Genomic DNA, 23511 nt, shown 5'->3' on the forward strand with positions numbered 1-23511 from the left:
TAAATGTTTAGGTTTTCTCCAATGGAAATATTACAAAAGATAACATTGAGTTACTCATTAGTAAAACACACATGAAAAATCTTCAGTAAAGAAGAGAAAAATCATTTAAAGTTCTCTCTTGTTGCAATAATAATCTTGTGTTTCTTGTGCATAACTGAACAAAATTAAAGAATTTCCTTTTCTGAAATGAATATATTATTAGTATAACTAACAGTACAGTACATTGTAACATCTGGAATCACATGGTGTCATTATACAATATATTATTAGTATAACTAACAGTACAGTACATTGTAACATCTGGAATCACATGGTGTCATTATACAATATATTATTAGTATAACTAACAGTACAGTACATTGTAACATCTGGAATCACATGGTGTCATCATACAATTTATTATTATTATAACTAACAATACAGTACATTGTAACATCTGGAATCACATGGTGTCATTATACAATATATTATTAGTATAACTAACACTATACAGTACATTGTAACATCTGGAATCACATGGTGTCATTATACAATATATTATTCGTATAACTAACAGTACAGTACATTGTAACATCTGGAATCACATGGTGTCATCATACAATGTATTATTATTATAACTAACAATACAGTACATTGTAACATCTGGAATCACATGGAGTCATTATACAATATATTATTAGTATAACTAACAGTACAGTACATTGTAACATCTGGAATCACATGGTGTCATTATACAATATATTATTAGTATAACTCACAATACAGTACATTGTAACATCTGGAATCACATGGTGTCATTATACAATATATTATTAGTATAACTAACAGTACAGTACATTGTAACATCTGGAATCACATGGTGTCATTATACAATATATTATTAGTATAACTAACAGTACAGTACATTGTAACATCTGGAATCACATGGTGTCATCATACAATGTATTATTATTATAACTAACAATACAGTACATTGTAACATCTGGAATCACATGGAGTCATTATACAATATATTATTAGTATAACTAACAGTACAGTACATTGTAACATCTGGAATCACATGGTGTCATTATACAATATATTATTCGTATAACTAACAGTACAGTACATTGTAACATCTGGAATCACATGGTGTCATCATACAATGTATTATTATTATAACTAACAATACAGTACATTGTAACATCTGGAATCACATGGAGTCATTATACAATATATTATTAGTATAACTAACAGTACAGTGCATTGTAACATCTGGAATCACATGGTGTCATTATACAATATATTATTAGTATAACTAACAGTACAGTACATTGTAACATCTGGAATCACATGGAGTCATTATACAATATATTATCAGTATAACTAACAGTACAGTACATTGTAACATCTGGAATCATATGGTGTCATTATACAATATATTATTAGTATAACTAACAGTACAGTACATTGTAACATCTGGAATCACATGGTGTCATTATACAATATATTATTAGTATAACTAACAGTACAGTACATTGTAACATCTGGAATCACATGGTGTCATTACACAATATATTATTAGTATAACTAACAGTACAGTACATTGTAACATCTGGAATCACATGGTGTCATCATACAATTTATTATTATTATAACTAACAATACAGTACATTGTAACATCTGGAATCACATGGAGTCATTATACAATATATTATTAGTATAACTAACACTATACAGTACATTGTAACATCTGGAATCACATGGTGTCATTTTACAATATATTATTAGTATAACTAACAGTACAGTACATTGTAACATCTGGAATCACATGGTGTCATTATACAATATATTATTAGTATAACTAACAGTACAGTACATTGTAACATCTGGAATCACATGGTGTCATCATACAATGTATTATTATTATAACTAACAATACAGTACATTGTAACATCTGGAATCACATGGTGTCATTATACAATATATTATTAGTATAACTAAGAGTACAGTACATTGTAACATCTGGAATCACATGGTGTCATTATACAATATATTATTAGTATAACTAAGAGTACAGTACATTGTAACATCTGGAATCACATGGTGTCATGATGAAATATATTATTAGTATAACTAACAGTACAGTACATTGTAACATCTGGAATCACATGGTGTCATTATACAATATATTAGTAGTATAACTAACAGTACAGTACATTGTAACATCTGGAATGACATGGTGTCATTATACAATATATTATTAGTATAACTAACAGTACAGTACATTGTAACATCTGGAATCACATGGTGTCATTATACAATATATTATTAGTATAACTAACAGTACAGTACATTGTAACATCTGGAATCACATGGTGTCATTATACAATATATTATTAGTATAACTAACACTATACAGTACATTGTAACATCTGGAATCACATGGTGTCATTACACATTATATTATTAGTATAACTAACAATACAGTACATTGTAACATCTGGAATCACATGGTGTCATTATACAATATATTATTAGTATAACTAACAGTACAGTACATTGTAACATCTGGAATCACATGATGTCATTATACAATATACTATTAGTATAACTAACAGTACAGTACATTGTAACATCTGGAATCACATGGTGTCATTATACAATATATTATTAGTATAACTTACAATACAGTACATTGTAACATCTGGAATCACATGGTGTCACCATACAATATATTATTAGTATAACTAACACTATACAGTACATTGTAACATCTGGAATCACATGGTGTCATTATACAATATATTATTAGTATAACTAACAGTACAGTACATTGTAACATCTGGAATCACATGGTGTCATTATACAATATATTATTAGTATAACTAACAGTACAGTACATTGTAACATCTGGAATCACATGGTGTCATCATACAATGTATTATTATTATAACTAACAATACAGTACATTGTAACATCTGGAATCACATGGTGTCATTATACAATATATTATTAGTATAACTAAGAGTACAGTATATTGTAACATCTGGAATCACATGGTGTCATTATACAATATATTATTAGTATAACTAAGAGTACAGTACATTGTAACATCTGGAATCACATGGTGTCATTATACGATATATTATTAGTATAACTAACAGTACAGTACATTGTAACATCTGGAATCACATGGTGTCATTATACAATATATTATTAGTATAACTAACACTATACAGTACATTGTAACATCTGGAATCACATGGTGTCATTACACATTATATTATTAGTATAACTAACAATACAGTACATTGTAACATCTGGAATCACATGGTGTCATTATACAATATATTATTAGTATAACTAACAGTACAGTACATTGTAACATCTGGAATCACATGATGTCATTATACAATATACTATTAGTATAACTAACAGTACAGTACATTGTAACATCTGGAATCACATGGTGTCATTATACAATATATTATTAGTATAACTAACAGTACAGTACATTGTAACATCTGGAATCACATGGTGTCATTATACGATATATTATTAGTATAACTAACAGTACAGTACATTGTAACATCTGGAATCACATGGTGTCATTATACAATATATTATTAGTATAACTAACACTATACAGTACATTGTAACATCTGGAATCACATGGTGTCATTACACATTATATTATTAGTATAACTAACAATACAGTACATTGTAACATCTGGAATCACATGGTGTCATTATACAATATATTATTAGTATAACTAACAGTACAGTACATTGTAACATCTGGAATCACATGATGTCATTATACAATATACTATTAGTATAACTAACAGTACAGTACATTGTAACATCTGGAATCACATGGTGTCATTATACAATATATTATTAGTATAACTAACAATACAGTACATTGTAACATCTGGAATCACATGGTGTCACCATACAATATATTATTAGTATAACTAACACTATACAGTACATTGTAACATCTGGAATCACATGGTGTCATTATACAATATATTATTAGTATAACTAACAGTACAGTACATTGTAACATCTGGAATCACATGGTGTCATCATACAATATATTATTAGTATAGCTAACAGTACAGTACATTGTAACATCTGGAATCACATGGTGTCATCATACAATATATTATTAGTATAGCTAACAGTACAGTACATTGTAACATCTGGAATCACATGGTGTGATTATACAAGGGCAAAATACTAAGTTTAATCCTTACCTTGATTTACATAGGGTGTTTTAGGAGACAGCGAAAGAGTTGGTGTTTCAGGATTACTAGATGAAGTAGCTACTGATAGTGGCCATGTGGATTTATCTCCTATCTTGGAGTCAGCCTGTGGTAAAATATAAAAAACAGAAAACGTTACTTACATGTTCTATACTGCCATTTATGGGTTTAAAGTGATGAACGTGTCATTTGATATAAAAAGTCCTAAACAAATATTTAAAGAACATGTTGTGCTTGGTAATTACTTATTTTAACTTTATACGATATTATATTAACAATATAAAAATTATAAATTGAAGTATTGTCTGTTGCAGATATCCGTCTGTGGGAACTGTGTTGTAAAACTGAGAGAAAACTGCATTTCTGAGCTTTATAATAAAGTGTTTGGTAATATGTATACATATATGTACTTCCTTATAATACAAGTTTCTAGTACAAGCTCTATAAAGTCTACTAGTATGTTAAGTGACCATAATTTTTTTTAATTAGTTCATTAACTAACATGCAAAAACACAAAGATTTTTCTTGACCCATCAAGATTAAGAGGAAATGGATCAAAATAATTTTACACTAAACTTCATTATAAATCATACATTTACAATGGTATAACAAACATTACAAATCCACACACTTATGATGGTATAATAAACATTACAAATACACATACTAATGATGGTATAACAAATATTACAAATACACATACTAATGATGGTATAATAAACATTACAAATCCACACACTTATGATGGTATAATAAACATTACAAATACACATACTAATGATGGTATAACAAATATTACAAATACACATACTGATGATGGTATAATAAACATTACAAATACACATACTAATGATGATATAACAAATATTACAAATACACATACTAATGATGGTATAATAAACATTACAAATACACATACTAATGATGATATAACAAATATTACAAATACACATACTAATGATGGTATAATAAACATTACAAATACACATACTAATGATGGTATAACAAATATTACAAATACACATACTAATGATGGTATAATAAACATTACAAATACACATACTAATGATGATTTAACAAATATTACAAATACACATACTAATGATGGTATAACAAATATTACAAATACACATACTAATGATGGTATAACAAACATTACAAATCCACACACTTATGATGGTATAATAAACATTACAAATACACATACTAATGATGGTATAACAAATATTACAAATACACATACTAATGATGGTATAATAAACATTACAAATACACATACTAATGATGATATAACAAATATTACAAATACACATACTAATGATGGTATAATAAACATTACAAATACACATACTAATGATGGTATAACAAACATTACAAATCCACACACTTATGATGGTATAATAAACATTACAAATACACATACTAATGATGATATAACAAATATTACAAATACACATACTTATGATGGTATAATAAACATTACAAATACACATACTAATGATGATATAACAAATATTACAAATACACATACTAATGATGGTATAATAAACATTACAAATACACATACTAATGATGATATAACAAATATTACAAATACACATACTAATGATGGTATAATAAACATTACAAATACACATACTAATGATGGTATAATAAACATTACAAATACACATACTAATGATGGTATAACAAATATTACAAATACACATACTAATGATGGTATAATAAACATTACAAATACACATACTAATGATGGTATAACAAATATTACAAATACACATACTAATGATGGTATAATAAACATTACAAATATACATACTAATGATGATATAACAAATATTACAAATACACATACTAATGATGGTATAATAAACATTACAAATACACATACTAATGATGATATAACAAATATTACAAATACACATACTAATGATGGTATAATAAACATTACAAATACACATACTAATGATGGTATAACAAATATTACAAATACACATACTTATGATGGTATAACAAATATTACAAATACACATACTAATGATGGTATAACAAATATTACAAATACACATACTTATGATGGTATAATAAACATTACAAATACACATACTAATGATGATATAACAAATATTACAAATACACATACTAATGATGGTATAATAAACATTACAAATACACATACTAATGATGGTATAACAAATATTACAAATACACATACTTATGATGGTATAACAAATATTACAAATACACATACTAATGATGGTATAACAAATATTACAAATACACATACTTATGATGGTATAATAAACATTACAAATACACATACTTATGATGGTATAATAAATATCAGTAAAGCACAAATTTTCCACTCTGAATATTTCTATGTTAAATATTGCATCTATGCAAATTTATAATTAAGGAAACCAATTCATGCATCAGTTGGATGTTACTGTTATTCTGTAGTAACTGTTCATTCAAATTTAATTGGCACTGATTAATGTAGAACAGACTACATTAATTTATGTAAATTAAATGAAGAGTTTCATGTCACTTCACCCATCTCTGTGTTTGTTGTTCTGTAATCTTAATGTAGTTAATCACCTCTTTGTGCTAATTTCTGTATAACTAATCAAATAAGTAATGATCAAGTATTACTAACTTTATGTCATGTTAAAAGAGTTACTGTAAATATCTGTGAACTTACATGAACAGTTACAGATTAGTTTCATGAAATATTAGCTATTATGCATTGTATAAAATGGTTGGTCTGTTCTGAACTCCAGAGATGTTGTGAGGCACCTGCACATGAGGCTCATGCCCCAAATCTCCAGTTGATGTCTTGAAAAATCAGAATAGAAAACAATGATCAATATGAAATGTTGAAATTCCTATGCCTACAACCCAGAACCCCAAATCTTTTAAGTTCCTAGTGATATATCTGGAGAACTCTATTTTGGTAACATCTTCTGGCAACACCTATGTTGTTTGAAACCTATAAAGTGCAGAATATTTTCTTGCTTTCCAAGTAATGTATGGAAGAACAGGTAAGAGATGTACAGAACCATTGAATTAATATCTTTGTTACTAGTACTATGATCTAGTGAATTAAATAACTCTTGTTTTAATATATCAGTGAATAATCAGGATTGCTAATGCTTCCACAGATTTATCTTAAAATAAGAGCTTGATCGTTTTATCAACTACTCTGAATCTGACAAATACCCAGAAATGTTTTTCCTTGAAAGTTAACTCTGCATGGGATAGTCTAAAGCTGAACATTTTAAAAATACCATTCACACCAACTGAAACCTTACATAAGTATGAACATTTTTAGAGATTAAATAGAAATATTAAACAATAAATAGTAAATATTATGAATGGAACAATTATTTTTGAAAAATTCCCCCCACACATGTAAATAAATTCATGAATATCATAATTTTAATATTTATGATCATACGTAGGAAAAACAATTTTAAACTAGGGTATAACAGGACTTCTGGTTATATAAACATTTATAATGTAACATGAATTTGAGATTTATGTTTAAATAAAAATTGTAATAGATTATAAGTAATTACATAATTGATACTTTAAATCATCAGCACCTGATAAAACTTCACAATTAGATAATTCAGAAATACAAATACTGGTAAAACCATGGCCATTAATAAATGACATATTTGTGAAACATACAACGGTCTTTGTCTTTCCCACATTCTATAAGTAATTATATTGAAAAAATACTGTAACTAAAGACTTACACTTGTTTCTAACCACATTTAAAAGAAATCCCAATTTTAAAGTTTCTGATTGTATACAATCAAGTCAAAAAGAAAGTATAAAAAAATATTTGTAGTTATATATAAGTAATTTATGAGGTTTCAAAAGTTAAAAGTTTTTAACTACACACAAGAAGATAAATTTATTTTAAGATTTATGGACAAATACAACTGAGTCTTAAAATTAGATTTTTAAAAAGAATTCTTGAATATACCTTAACTTGCAGAGTTATTGCATACATTTGAAATATATCTAGCTTTGAAAATGTCTGGGTTTATATAATAGCTTAAGTTAAAGAAAATATGTTGAAGGTTTCTCACTCTACATGAAGAAGGTTAATGTACATTATTAATTTCTGGTTAAGTATCAATTAGTTTACACTACAACATGGTTTTGACTCACATGTTGAGGTGTTGACTGAGTATAGAACACAGAATCAGAGAAAGGTGAAAGTGGTCCCTGGGGCTTTCCATCATGTGATGATACATCTTCAGAATTGTGTTGATGGAGTTCAGATTGGATTGTTGATGGACATTGAGAACTGTTGTATGAAACTGCTTTAAAATCTTCATGTAATTCGTGAGGCTTTGCTGGTCCTAAACATTGGAAAGTTTGCATCATATATGATGTATACATCATGGTTATATCTAAATAAGGCTTTAAACTAATGTGATTTTGATGTATACATCATGGTTATATCTAAATAAGGCTTTAAACTAATGTGATTTTGATGTATACATCATGGTTATATCTAAATAAGGCTTTAAACTAATGTGATTTTGATGTATACATCATGGTTATATCTAAATAAGGCTTTAAACTAATGTGATTTTGATGTATACATCATGGTTATATCTAAATAAGGCTTTAAACTTCACTTACAAGTTTTCAGAAAATTAAATTATATAATGGTTACTGCCACAATGAAGAACATATTTCCTGCAATCAATCATACACATGGTATACACAATGAGAAATGTTTGTATCATGCATGGTGAAAAAGCTTACTTTTAATTACTGGCATTTTTATTCTATGTAAAATAACATATTTTTGTATAAAATATTGAATTTTTCATTATTTCTGCAGATAATACTTATATATACAAAGTTTAAACTTTTAACGTTTTGTTTATTATATAATGTTATAAACTTATTTCATGTTTAACGTTTTGTTTATTATATAATGTTATAAACTTATTTCATGTTTAACATTTTGTTTATTATATAATGTTATAAACTTATTTCATGTTAAACGTTTTGTTTATTATATAATGTTATAAACTTATTTCATGTTTAACTTCATACTAAACAGTTTTGAAGGAAGCTCATACTTGATTTACAATATTATTGATTTAGTAAGTAAGTTAGAAGTTAAGAATATCCACATTTTTAAATGTATGTAACTTTAGGAGTGGCCCTTAAATTTTCCTGAGTTCTTATATATCACTTCTTTATCATCTATATTTAATATTTTTTTAAGTATCTTCAACTAGTTGGAGTGAAACAAAATACAACATATAATTACTACAGAATAGACACATTTCAATATGTTCTTCAGTCATAAATAAACACAAAACCTTTCTGTATTACTACCTTCCGAAAAATGTGAATCAGCCTTTAGAGCACCTTGTTGTCTGTTCAAAGAACCATTGTCCACTGTGTCTGATGGCAATGTACTACCAAGATGATGGTTAGTTAACCTTGTCTGTTCTGTTGGAGACAGAGACTTCATTATTGGTGAAATGTCTAAATTAGTATAGCTAGATGTGAAATTCTCTACAACCGCTGGTTTCAAGACTGCAGATTTACCAATTTCATTACACATACAAGTTTCCACAGTCTGAGCCGTTGCTTTAAAACTTTTCTGTACAGAATCACTGACCACAATGGTACTTTTTTCATGATCATAATTTGTAGGCCCATTGCAGTGAAGCATAGACCTTGGTTTCATATGTTGTTTCTGTGGTTCAAAACCATTGTTTACTGGTTGTAGTGGGTCAGAAATACAAACTAACTGATCAGAATTACTAAGTGAATTTAATTCTGGATAACTGCATTGACTAGCAGGGATCTTCATCACTGGTTTTGAATTACTGTTATAGTTTTGACAGTATTGTAAATGATTTTCCTGGATTTTCTTTTCAGAGTCTGTGATGTAATGCATTTCATTAAATGTTCCAGGTGAAAGACTCCTATTATTAGGAGTTTCAGGAGACTGGATATTGATATGTGAAGGAAGATCTTCTGGGCTGAGATAACGTCTACAGGGAAAATATAAACTGCTATCAGTTTCAAACATTAAATACATTTATTAAACTATTTCAACCATGGATTATGAACCAGGTTCTAGCATTTATTAAATACATAAAGAACAACATGCCTAAAAGCCTGTCAGTTCATTCTATTCTATGATTGAATAGTTTGTGTTTCACTTAAGTATACTGATATAAAGGGAAAACAATAAACTAAAGTTTAATTAGTTTGATTCTATCATTGATTATTATAACATTTGTAATTCCTTTTTTGTAAACTCAACCTTTTGGAAAACCAGTTTTTGAATAATTTCAAAATGTAGTTTTATTATTTCCTCAGGTGTGGTACTGGAATTGGTGAGTCGACTGCTCTCTGTTCTTAAAACTGAATGATGATTTACCTAATCCATATCATGTCCTTGCTGTCATTTCTTGAAGGAACAGGAGGTTTAGAGGTTTGAAGATAATCAGAAAATACAACTTGTTTTGTTTTTGGCACATCCCAATTTGACTCCACCTGGACATGTTTTGGATTGATGTGAAGTGGTTCATAGTAGTTAACTACCTGAGAAAATAAGAATTATTTATAGAAATCATTCAGAAAATAAATTAGATATATGACATCATGTTCTAGTTCCTTAGAGTCATAGATAAGATCTTCAAAAGATATTATTTAAATAGAGATTAAAAACAAAATTAAACTAGACTATAAATTTGTATCTTTGGCCAATAAAAGTTTCAGCTAACAAAGTACAATGGACTGTTTCAAAACAGTTATAAAAATAATCCAAGAGTTCACATTCCAAATACATTAAAGCTGCATTTTTAAAACTTTTTATCTGACTAAATCTTGCTTGAAAATGAACAGTAAACTACATCCTTTTTCTAGTATTTCACATAAACAACGTTTTTTGTGTTCATTTGGTCCTGTTTTATAAGTGGTTCTTGATTAGAATTTTGACTTGTGTATAATTTTGTTACATTCAAATTTTCTTCTTAATAAAGCCTTATATATTAAACCATGTGAGAAAACACTAGTTCTTCAAGAAATATTCCTACTTAGTTAAATGCTTCAACCTACAATTCATTAAGCTGTATTTAATACATAATGATATTAATATATTAATATTTTTATGAATACTCAAACAGCTTGTCAAAAGTATGGTAACAAATATATAAGAAACAAATAATAAAAAAGTAACATGAAATCCCAACTAGACTAGGATTGAATGTGAGACTTCCACATGATAGTCAAGTACTATGACAACAAATCTTTTCTAACATTGTAGTATATTTCTACAATGATAATGAGTTAATGATTTGAAGAGTTATAAAAACACCCACTGAACTGGGACTTGAGCTTGAGACTTCCATTTGAGACAAAACACTAAGCCAATTTAACCAACAGTCGAATGTAACTGAAAAAGTGAGTATTATGAACATGAAGAACCTTTTATACACACACACACACACAGGTGTAAATAAATACTGCTGTTTTAACCATACACCCTTCCATCCTTTATTAGAAATAATGAAACCAGTCCATGTATTCTGCACAATACATGTGTTGTTAGTGGCATGCAAATACATACTACATTACAATAACTGAAGGTTAGTGTCACAAACATTATACTGGAAACTATATTATGTTTGAGAGAGTAAGCATAAACTGTTAAAATTTTAATAATAAAGCTGTTTTATGAACACAACACAAACTATCACAAATAGCCAGAGCATCAACTGATGAACCAATGTATTCTTATCATTGTGAGTTTCTCTAGTTTGATATTGCATAATTCTATATAGACTGGTAAACTACATTGATTACTGATACAGTTTTCTTTTATGATTGGTAGCTTACTTTAATAAGAAGTTAAAAATAATATTAGAAAAACATTCTGTTCACAATCTTATTTGAAAATGTAATAATACTAACTAGATTAAAAAAATCAACTTTGAACGAATATATTCAGGTTCAAAAGAAAGTGACAAGAAATGTATAAGAATACTGATAATAGTTGGTGTTTATAACCAGATGAGAATTCAAAATGTACAATTTCTACAACTGCAGTATTTCTCACCTCAGAATCCAAATTTTTTGCTGGTGATTTTGATGGAGAAGATAATGGACTTCGGGAATTCTTAGCCTGAACATCCCTGAGTTCAGCAATTACTTGCTGCTTATGTAGCAGCTGTTCTTTCAGTATTGGCCCTTCTTGCTTGGCAATGTGCCTTTGCCACTGCTTTTGAAACCACATGTCATCTGGTGAAACTAGGGGTCTAAAATGTTTTTTAAAATCTCAGGAGGATACTGAATAAACTAAGATATAACAGACATATATCACACAGTTTAATAATAACATAGATACTAATTTTTAATTTTCAAGCCATGTTTCTAGATAAAAGAAAAACTCACCTATTAGATTTCAGACCTTCAGATAAAACACTATCAGATGTCCTTGTGATGTCATTACAAGGCTTAGAAGTACTTGTTAACACAGCAGGTACTTTGCTCAGAGAACTCTGTTCTGATCTCATGATGTACAGACAATGAGGTTCACTAGCATTTCTCACGTGGCCTCTGTTTGATACTGCAGGAACAACAGCTGTAAATACTGGCACGTGACCTCTGTCTGATACTGCAGGAACAACATCTGTAAATAATGGCACGTGACCTCTGTCTGGTACTGCAGGAACAACATCTGTAAATACTGGAGAGGAATTTGTTATACTCCTGTTTATATTGGTCACGTTTGATTGTACATTTTCTCTGGGAGAAAAATGCATACATTCTGCTGAATTTTCTTTTTCTGAATAAGTGGACCTAGTCACTGATGAGGAAACAGGACTAAAGTTCTGTGGTTGTACATTTCTTGATGAATGTAAGTCAGGAAATTTTTCAGTTTCTTCTATCAGGCTTCTCATCAGTTCATCCAGCTCAACTTGCTGAGATACTGGAATCGAACTACTTTGTTTGAAATCACTTTCAACTCTAACTTGTGGATTGTGAACTTCTGCTTCTATGATGAAAATAACCAAATTTTATAACCAACTGTGAAAAGGGTTTCTTAAAGACAATGTCTGAGCTTGATTAAGTGTTCAGAGTCAAATATAAAATGAATCACTTCAGTTATTATTATTGTATCATTTTTCACATTCAGTACACTATGTTGTCTCAGACTCATAAAAGAAAAGTTTGAATACAAATGGAGTAATTATGTATCACATTGATTTATTACTGTAGTCAACTGATTCTGAACTCATACAGGATTAGGGTCATTGGTATATGTAAATTCAATGTAGGATGGAATGAGAAATTAGTCTATGTTGCTATTAATACTGATGCATTATTATCTGGGTAGTATGAAAAATTATGTTATTAAAATGTTCAAAGGATGTAGAATTGAACATATGAAACATAACCATTTTAGTTTAAATTACTTTTTCTAACTTGCAACTCCAACATTACTTTCTCAAATACTGGGCTTCTTGAAAATAATTTATTTGTCTAATACCACTGTAGAGGAGATGGAGGATTGGTGGATAGAAACTGTGTGTTTCCTTTACCTTCAGTAACATTTAACTGGGAGTCAGTAGTTCAAATAGTTATGTTGAATAACTAATTACTAATGTATCATTTGCTCTCATTAACTGTGTCATTAATTCATAATTTAATTGACGTGTGAAGAAAAAGCCCCATGATCACTGTGCTCTGACTTTGCAGTAAAGGTGAATTACATAGCTTGTGGGGTGAAACAAGAACTGGCGTTGAATTACATAGGTTGTGGGGTGAATCAAGAACTGGTGTTGAATTACTTAGCTTGTGGGGTGAATCAAGAACTGGTGTTGAATTACATAGCTTGTGGGGTGAATCAAGAACTGGTGTTGAATTACATAGCTTGTGGGGTGAATCAAGAACTGGTGTTGAATTACATAGCTTGTGGGGTGAATCAAGAACTGGTGTTGAATTACATAGCTTGTGGGGTGAATCGAGAACTGGTGTTGAATTACATAGCTTGTGGGATGAATCAAGAACTGGTGTTGAATTACATAGCTTGTGGGGTGAATCAAGAACTGGTGTTGAATTACTTAGCTTGTGGGGTGAATCAAGAACTGGTGTTGAATTACTTAGCTTGTGGGGTGAATCAAGAACTGGTGTTGAATTACATAGCTTGTGGGGTGAATCAAGAACTGGTGTTGAATTACATAGCTTGTGGGGTGAATCAAGAACTGGTGTTGAATTACATAGCTTGTGGGGTGAATCGAGAACTGGTGTTGAATTACATAGCTTGTGGGATGAATCAAGAACTGGTGTTGAATTACATAGCTTGTGGGGTGAATCAAGAACTGGTGTTGAATTACTTAGCTTGTGGGGTGAATCAAGAACTGGTGTTGAATTACTTAGCTTGTGGGGTGAATCAAGAACTGGTGTTGAATTACATAGCTTGTGGGGTGAATCAAGAACTGGTGTTGAATTACATAGCTTGTGGGGTGAATCAAGAACTGGTGTTGAACTACATAGCTTGTGGGGTCAATCAAGAACTGGTGTTGAATTACATAGCTTGTGGGGTGAATCAAGAACTGGTGTTGAATTACATAGCTTGTAGGGTGAATCAAGAACTGGTGTTGAATTACATAGCTTGTGGGGTGAATCAAGAACTGGTGTTGAATTACATAGCTTGTGGGGTGAATCAAGAACTGGTGTTGAATTACATAGCTTGTGGGGTGAATCAAGAACTGGTGTTGAATTACATAGCTTGTGGGGTGAATCAAGAACTGGTGTTGAATTACATAGCTTGTGGGGTCAATCAAGAACTGGTGTTGACAAAATTATGTTATTCACGAGCAATTTTAAAGAAAATTAGTTGATAAAATCTGCAAAATATAATAGTTTATTCTGATTTCAGAAACCTATTTCTTAAGCTGCAATGTCTAATAGAAATACAAAATAACACGAATGAGGAACAATGTTCATAGTTACAGAATCTTCATCATACTGAGGTCCAGCTTAACAACAAAGACCGGAATTCTGAAATTACAATCCAATTTCATATTGCTCACAATTTCCATAGTTAACTGCACTATTCACTAGGAATATCAAATATCATTTCTATACACAGAGCCCTCATGATACTAAAATTCTCTTAATCAAAACAGTCAACCCTACCCCAACAGTGATTATCTTATATAAATACCTGTATCTTTGAAAGTGCATTCTTTAATAAACTTTATATGTGGTCATTAATTATAATTCTAGCATATCATTTGATCCAGTGATCATGGCATGAATTTGTATCCTACAATATCTATGAAATATGAACAGTTTTTCAAACTGTGACAAACTTACTTTTGTGAATAAAAAAATATTTTCCATCATCTCCTCAAGACAAGCTATAATTTACTCTTTTTGAACAAAGCAGTTGAATGATTTGTTCACTGGTGCCAAGTGATGGCATAATCACTTTCAATAGAAAGTTAAATATACTGAATCCCTCATTCTCTATGATGACAAGAAACCCACTTGAAGTAAAAATGTATCTCAGGACAGTAGTATAGGTCATCTTCTTTGTTAACCAGAAGATAACCTAAGAAGGTTCTGTGCAATCATATTAGGAAACATCATGTGTTCAGTAATGATGTACAAGTGTTACCATGGTACATCTCTGCTGAAGTCTGTGTTCAGTAATGATGTACAAGTGTTACCATGGTACATCTCTACTATAGGGTTTGTGTTCAGTAATGATGTACAAGTGTCAACATGGTACATCTCTACTATAGGGTTTGTGTTCAGTAATGATGTACAAGTGTTACCATGGTACATCATTAGGGTTTGTGTTCAGTAATGATGTACAAGTGTCAACATGGTACATCTCTACTATAGGGTTTGTGTTCAGTAATGATGTACAAGTGTCAACATGGTACATCTCTACTATAGGGTTTGTGTTCAGTTATGATGTACAAGTGTCAACATGGTACATCTCTACTATAGGGTTTGTGTTCAGTAATGATGAACAAGTATTACCATGGTACATCTCTACTATAGGGTTTGTGTTCAGTAATGATGTACAAGTGTTACCATGGTACATCATTAGGGTTTGTGTTCAGTAATGATGTACAAGTGTCAACATGGTACATCTCTACTATAGGGTTTGTGTTCAGTAATGATGTACAAGTGTCAACATGGTACATCTCTGATATAGGGTTTGTGTTCAGTAATGATGTACAAGTCTCAATATGGTACATCTCTGCTGAAGCCTGTGTTCAGTAATGATGTACAAGTCTCAATATGGTACATCTCTGTTGAAGCCTGTGTTCAGTAATGATGTACAAGTGTTACCATGGTACATCTCTGCTGAAGTCTGTGTTCAGTAATGATGTACAAGTTACCATGGTACATCTCTGCTGAAGTCTGTGTTCAGTAATGATGTACAATTGTTACAATAGTACATCTCTGCTGAAGTCAATTTTGTGTTTAGTCATACAACAGAATAATTAAGATTGACTAACAACATCACCACTATAAAAGCTATAATTATTGTTGGTAAGAAAATACTTCAATTTGTTTGTAAAAACTTCTTTATGTTGCCTTGCATGTGAATAAACATTATTTTGACCATCCACATGAAAGAATAATGATCAGTTATATCTCCAAAGTATAATCAGTACTGTATAAATATATTTAATTATACACTAGCAAACCTGTGGGCCTCTATAATGTAAAATTAATGCTTGAACTTTTAGTTTGCATTGTTTCAGGTTAATAATCATTGCTGCTATAATACAAATGTAAACAAGTTTCAAACAGTAATTACTAAGCCTATTTACTTAGATGTTCTAATACAAATGTAAACAAGTTTCAAACAGTAATTACTAAGCCTATTTACTTAGATGATCTAATACAAATGTAGACAAGTTTCAAACAGTAATTACTAAGCCTATTTACTTAAATGTTCTAATACAAATCAATGCAAAATTTGGGGTCCTTTTTTGGAGAATTACCATAAAAGTGCTTTCACAAAATAACTGGATTGCCTAAGAGGTTTGGTAAAAAGTTTTAACTTTGTTTAAACCTTGAGACTGAGATAGTTTGTCCAGCAGTTCAGGAGAATGGGTTTTGGGGAAATATACAGATTTCCCAAAGAGTGGGATGAAAAATTTTACCTTTGTTTGAATCTCAGGACAAAAATGATTCATTTGGTCCACTTAGAAGACAGTGCAACCAACTGTTTAGAAAGAATTACGTGAGATACAGACACTGCATCTTATTATATTAATTTATTGCTATATTATTAATTTAAATGTAAAGTTGTAGAGCAGAGAGCTACAGTTCATGTAATAAAATGCATAAAATTGTTTTATGTTTATCAAAGACAAACATATATTTTAAATTACAGAGTTTGTTTGTTTGTAAGTTTTGTTTAAAGCATCAAAAAATTTACATGCATATGGCTAGTCCTATCTTAGAAAGGAGGCAGTACCCATTAACTCAAGATGAAATACAATGATTTGACCATCACTTTTACCTATAATCCTATAAAACAGGGCATGCTTTTCCTGCAATAATCACAAACCATAAATCCTTAGATTCACATTCTATGCATTCTTACCACTAGGTTATGAGCCTGAATCCCTAAGAAAAGAACAAGTACATAACAGTAATAATTCATTTAAAAACTAATGAAAATATCATTGTATCAAATTAACAAAGATAATATAAAAGTCTCACCTGCAATAGAGCAAGAATGCTTGCTGCTATAATCATTAACAGAAACAGGTGATTGGACCTGACTACTGAAACTTAGCAGCGAATAACATCCATGAACATCAGATGAAGATGAAATACCAGAATCCCTACTTGTAGTTTGAGGCCCATCTGGCTCGCTATACTTCTCAGGACTGATATTCTCGTGGTTAAGTGAAGTATTCCTCATTATCGAATTTTTCTTTATTATTGCATACAGGCTACCATCCACAGGCCCAGCAGTGTGGTTTACTGTAAAAGAATTATCAGTATCTTTATCAAAAGAGTACAAAAAAATCACAGTCAAGTAATAGTGTCTACTGAAGAAACATTTTCATTCTATTTGAATGTTTTACAATACTAGTGCAGTAAGTTACCCACAAAAATTCACATAATATTCCACTATTAGAAGAATCATAACAACCCATAACAAATAGTCCTATAAATACCTATTATAAGAAGTCCAATCATAACCCATTACAAATAATCCTGTAATAACCCACTATTAGAACTCTCACAATAATCCATTACAAATAGCCTTATTATCTTATAAGATTATAATAGTTTTATAAGTCAAATGACTAGTTATACTGAGAAAAGTCAACTTACTAGTCATTCTGAGAAGTACTGTAATAAGTCAGTTTGAATATGTCCGTTATCTATATCCATGAAATTAAAATCACACATAATAATAACCTCATTAACATCTGACTTCTTTGTCTCAATGTAAATTTTCTCACTAAATTCATCAGTTTAATCTGGTTGTTTGTAACAAGTTCTTAATAAAAACTTTCTCTCGTTACAACCTCCAAAAAATTCCAAATATATTTAACCTCCTTGCTGTTATCTTTTATATCTTCAACTTTAACAAGATATAACTCACATTTTACATACAAAACCACTTTTCTCTGTATTTAATACTCTGCCCCTATTAAATAACCTTCAACCATGTATTTCAAAAAAATTTCTGTCAGTAAAATTGTTTACATTTAACCAGGTTTCAGTTATTTCTATTACAATAACATCCTCTGTTCTAGTCAGTACTTTAAAGACATCCATTTTATCTCTTGCACTTCTAGCATTATATTAATTAGAAAAACAACAACTACAATGAATAAGCAGTAAGATCCACATTTGTTTCTTAACATATTTCCTAATATGGAATAAATGATGTGTTTAAAATAACTACTATATGTTTAACATAACTACCATATGTTTACGATAACTACTACATGTTTAACATAACTACCATATGTTTAAGATAACTACTATATGTTTAAGATAACTACTATATGTTTAAGATGACTACTATATGTTTAAGATGACTACAATATGTTTAAGATGACTACTATATGTTTAAGATGACTACTATATGTTTAAGATGACTGCTATATGTTTAAGATAACTATTATATGTTTAAGATAGCTACCATATGTTTAAGATAACTACCATATGTTTAAGATAACTACTATGTGTTTAAGATGACTACTATATGTTTAAGATGACTACCATATGTTTAAGATGACTACTATATGTTTAAGATGACTACTATATGTTTAAGATGACTGCCATATGTTTAAGATGACTACTATATGTTTAAGATGACTACCATATGTTTAAGATAACCACTATATGTTTAAGATAACAACTATATGTTTAAAATAACTACCATATGTTTAAGATGACTACCATATGTTTAAGATAACTACTATATGTTTAAGATGACTACTATATGTTTAAGATAACTACCATATGTTTAAGATGACTGCCATATGTTTAAGATAACTACTATGTGTTTATGATAACTACTATATTTACTTTACTCCTCTTTTTATTAAATTTTCAATCTTATTAATAATTATTTTTGTACTATTTTTTGTTGATAAACATAAGTTTATCTCATATGGACTTGTACAACAAATGGTACTAGAGAATATTTAGAGTCACACATTAATATTTACAACGTAAGTTAATGTAGTTTTGAAAACTCTAATATTATTATATACCTTCTTCTTCTTTAGTTGTGGATTCCACAATAAAGTTTTCATAAGAATTATGCAAACAGTCAGCTGGCATTTTAGCATTGTGGACAAAACCATTTCCTGAAATTCACGTGTGCTTTGCATAGGTGAATAATGTTGGTATATTTATTTACATATGAAAAACAACACACAATAAAACACACACAGATTCCTTTTTAATAAAAAAAATGTTTATAAAACATTCTGAAACAGCTCACTGTACAATAAATGTGATAAAGGATTCAATAAAAAAGATAAATGGAAGTACACGACCACAAAAACAAACCCTTGGTTTCTAATTACTATAGCTGTATTAAAGAAATAGAAAATGTGCTGTACACGAAAATTAATTTTGTAGCATTGGAGTTAATTATTTTCACTTGATAAAGTATCATTAATTAAGCATCATGTTATAATTATGATACCAATATTAACATTATATACATGTCAAAACATTTGGAGAAATGATGTTTTGTGAAACTATATATTTATTTATTTATTCAGATAATAAATACTTTGATTTTGTTTTAGTCACTCCAGATCTTTCTTTTTATATTTTGTTTCTAAGATTTCAAACAAAAGTATTCTAAAAATTGTTTCAGTTACCAAGAATCAATGATCAATATAAAACTCAACAACTATGCTTTCTAAAAGCAGTTCACAAATAGTGTTATTTTAATATTAAATATTTATTTTGATTAGTTGTTTTACAGAGCAAAGCCACATTAAGCTACTTATTGTATCCACCATGGGGAACTGAACCTCATAATTTAGCATTTTAAGTCTGTACACTTAGTGCTGTCCCTTCAGAGGACAAATATTTATGTATCTTTATCTAATTACTTGAATAGTGAAGTCAGTTAAACCAAACAGTATTTTATTTTTAAAAAAATATAAACAATTTTTACTCTAGAGCTTATGAGGTGTATTTTCTTAGTTGATGTACGTGAACAGGATTGGGTAAAGAAAGAACTTTTAATGAAATGTTATAACATTAAAAAATCAGTATTAGTGTTAACTCAGTTATTGCATGGGCATTATGAACTTACTACTCAAATGGTAAGGTCATTGTACTGCACTGTGTAGTATGTAGATATGATCAACCAATTTCAACAAAACAGAAACACCGCTAAGCTAGGAATTGTTGAAAAAAATAATAAACTGAAGTGTTGATAAATTAGAGTATAAAAATAATAAAAGATAATAGAACAAATAACTGGGTAAGTGTATAAACCATTTATTAAACCATAGAAATAGAATATAAAAATTATAATAAAATTAAAAGAAAAGACAGAAAACATTAATAACTGTGTTTAGTGAGATTTGACACAGGTAAAAATTTCATGCAATACTATTTATGATTCTACTCCACAAGGCTTCTTATACAAATTGCTACATCATTTTTTTTTCCAAAATCAGTACTGAAACCAATAAATATATAGTTAACATCATGCATGTCATAACTGAAGTAGCCAAACATTACTTTTTCCCGTACTTAATACAAAATGTGTGTTTATTCAGCTATATTAAAATAATTTCACTAAATTTCCATGAACTTCTGCACATATTCATGACATTTGTGCTAGCTGAATGTTGAAACATCATGTACATACACTAATTCGTTTTAAAAAATAATGATTACATACTGCAACTTAGATCTTAAGCTAGTATAGTTATGACAGAAAGTGTTCGTACCCCTGCATCGTGAGTAGTTTTTCTCTCATAATTTAAAAAGTATCATGATTAGGTTAGTGAAAGTACAATGTATTATAAATATTATACTAACACACATCTACATAAATTTTTATGTAAATTGAGCGACAAATAAACTGTTTATAAACAAATAACCAAATATGGGAAGGGCAGAAAGTGTTCATGTGTCTACCTTAATGATCAGTTGTGTAGCCTTTCAGGTGAATTACTTGGCACAATCTCTCTTCATGATTGTTTGACAGTACTTGTCTGGTATTTTCTTTCATTCTTCTTAACAGAAGGCCTCCAACTCTTGCAAGTTTTTCAGATGATGCTGATGAACCCTGGTCTTCAATTCATGCCAAACGTTTTCAATTGGGTTGAGATCGGGTGACTGCAATGATCACTCCAGAATGCTTATATGATTCCTCTGCAACCAGGATTGCACATATTTCGATTAGGGTCATTGTCGTGCTGAAAGATCCAACAACACCCAAGCCTCAAGTTCCGAGCATCATTCTTGATATAAGTACCTAATATATCAATGTACTCTTCTTTTTTCATGATTCCGTTAACAAGGTGAAGGCTACCTACACCAGAAGAGTTGAAGGAACCCCATAGCATGATCGAGCCACCTCCGTATTTAATTGTAGGAACAGTGTTCTTTGGAAGATTTCATTCTCTCTTCTTACGGAAAATATTGCAAACATCATTGTGGCTGAAAAGCTCGATTGTAGTCTCGTCTGACCAAAGAATACTCTTCCAATAGGTAAAGGGTTTATCTACATGCTTTCTTGCATAGCTCAATCATGCTTCTAAATGAAGAGGCTTTAAATATGGAGTTCTATGAGGACGGCATGCTTTGAACCCAGAAGAGCGTAACATGTTCGTAACTGTAGAGAGGTGCTTACTTCAACCACAGTTTCCCTTACCAGTTTCTGTATGTCATTACGTGTTAAACGAGGGTTCCTACTAACTTCTTTGATAACCTTTTTCTTGGTTCTCTCTGGAATTTTGGTGGGGCATCTGGAATGAGGGAAGTTGGCAGTTGATCCTGTAAGCTTAAACTTGGCAATTATGCTTTGAACAGCAGATTTCAGCACATTAAGTTGTGTAGCAATACCGGAAAGGGACACACGAGACTTGTATTTTACAATAATTCGGTTTTTTAAATCACTGGACAGTGGTTCTTGGTTGCCATGATGACCAAGCAGATAATGACGGAAACGGCACTAAATTGGCAGAAGTACATTTTTTGCTGGCTAAATTCCAATAATTGTGAACCAAGTGTCTAGTTCTGGAATGTAGTTTATTCGCCAAACTAAACAAAATTTTTACGGGAATGTCAGTTTTTCACACGTTCTGAACTGTATGAACACTTTCTGCTCCTCCTATTTTTGGTTATTTGTTTATAAACAGTTTATTTTTCGTTTAATTTACATAAAAATTTAGGTAGATGTGTGTCAGTACAATATTTATTATATATTATACTTCTATTAGCCTACTTATGATACTTTTTAAGTTATGAGCAAAAAAACCACGCACGACACAGGGGTATGAACACTTTCTGTTGTAACTGTATGTATGCATTTCTGTTTGAACATTTAGCAAGTTTACCTACTGAAAAAAAGAGTAATTAAAAAACATTCTGTGCAAACTAACTTTAGACAGTTACCATTCTTTGTAAACTAGTAGTTAATGCATGTAGGATTGTGGGATATTGCACAAAGACTTTGTCTAACTACAGAAATAAGATATCTACATAATTCTGT

At 29.9% G+C, this 23511-nt stretch overlaps 1 protein-coding gene across 7 annotated transcripts in view; it reads right to left on the minus strand.

Moving 5' to 3' along the window:
* LOC143232723 (tensin-3-like) overlaps positions 1-23511 on the minus strand; it is a 262075-nt gene that overhangs the window by 33796 nt on the left and 204768 nt on the right. For all 7 annotated transcript variants that reach the window (XM_076468510.1, XM_076468585.1, XM_076468735.1 and 4 more), the window contains 8 exons: positions 20033-20128; positions 18012-18278; positions 12702-13305; positions 12367-12565; positions 10687-10850; positions 9627-10294; positions 8436-8629; positions 4245-4359 (listed from right to left, as the gene is read on the minus strand). In XM_076468510.1, coding sequence (XP_076324625.1) covers positions 4245-4359; positions 8436-8629; positions 9627-10294; positions 10687-10850; positions 12367-12565; positions 12702-13305; positions 18012-18278; positions 20033-20128 — 2307 coding nt within the window. The remainder of the gene's footprint in view (positions 1-4244; positions 4360-8435; positions 8630-9626; positions 10295-10686; positions 10851-12366; positions 12566-12701; positions 13306-18011; positions 18279-20032; positions 20129-23511) is intronic.

The sequence above is a fragment of the Tachypleus tridentatus genome, chromosome 1, assembly GCF_004210375.1.
Source record: "Tachypleus tridentatus isolate NWPU-2018 chromosome 1, ASM421037v1, whole genome shotgun sequence".
Classification (NCBI taxonomy): Eukaryota; Metazoa; Arthropoda; class Merostomata; order Xiphosura; family Limulidae; genus Tachypleus; species Tachypleus tridentatus.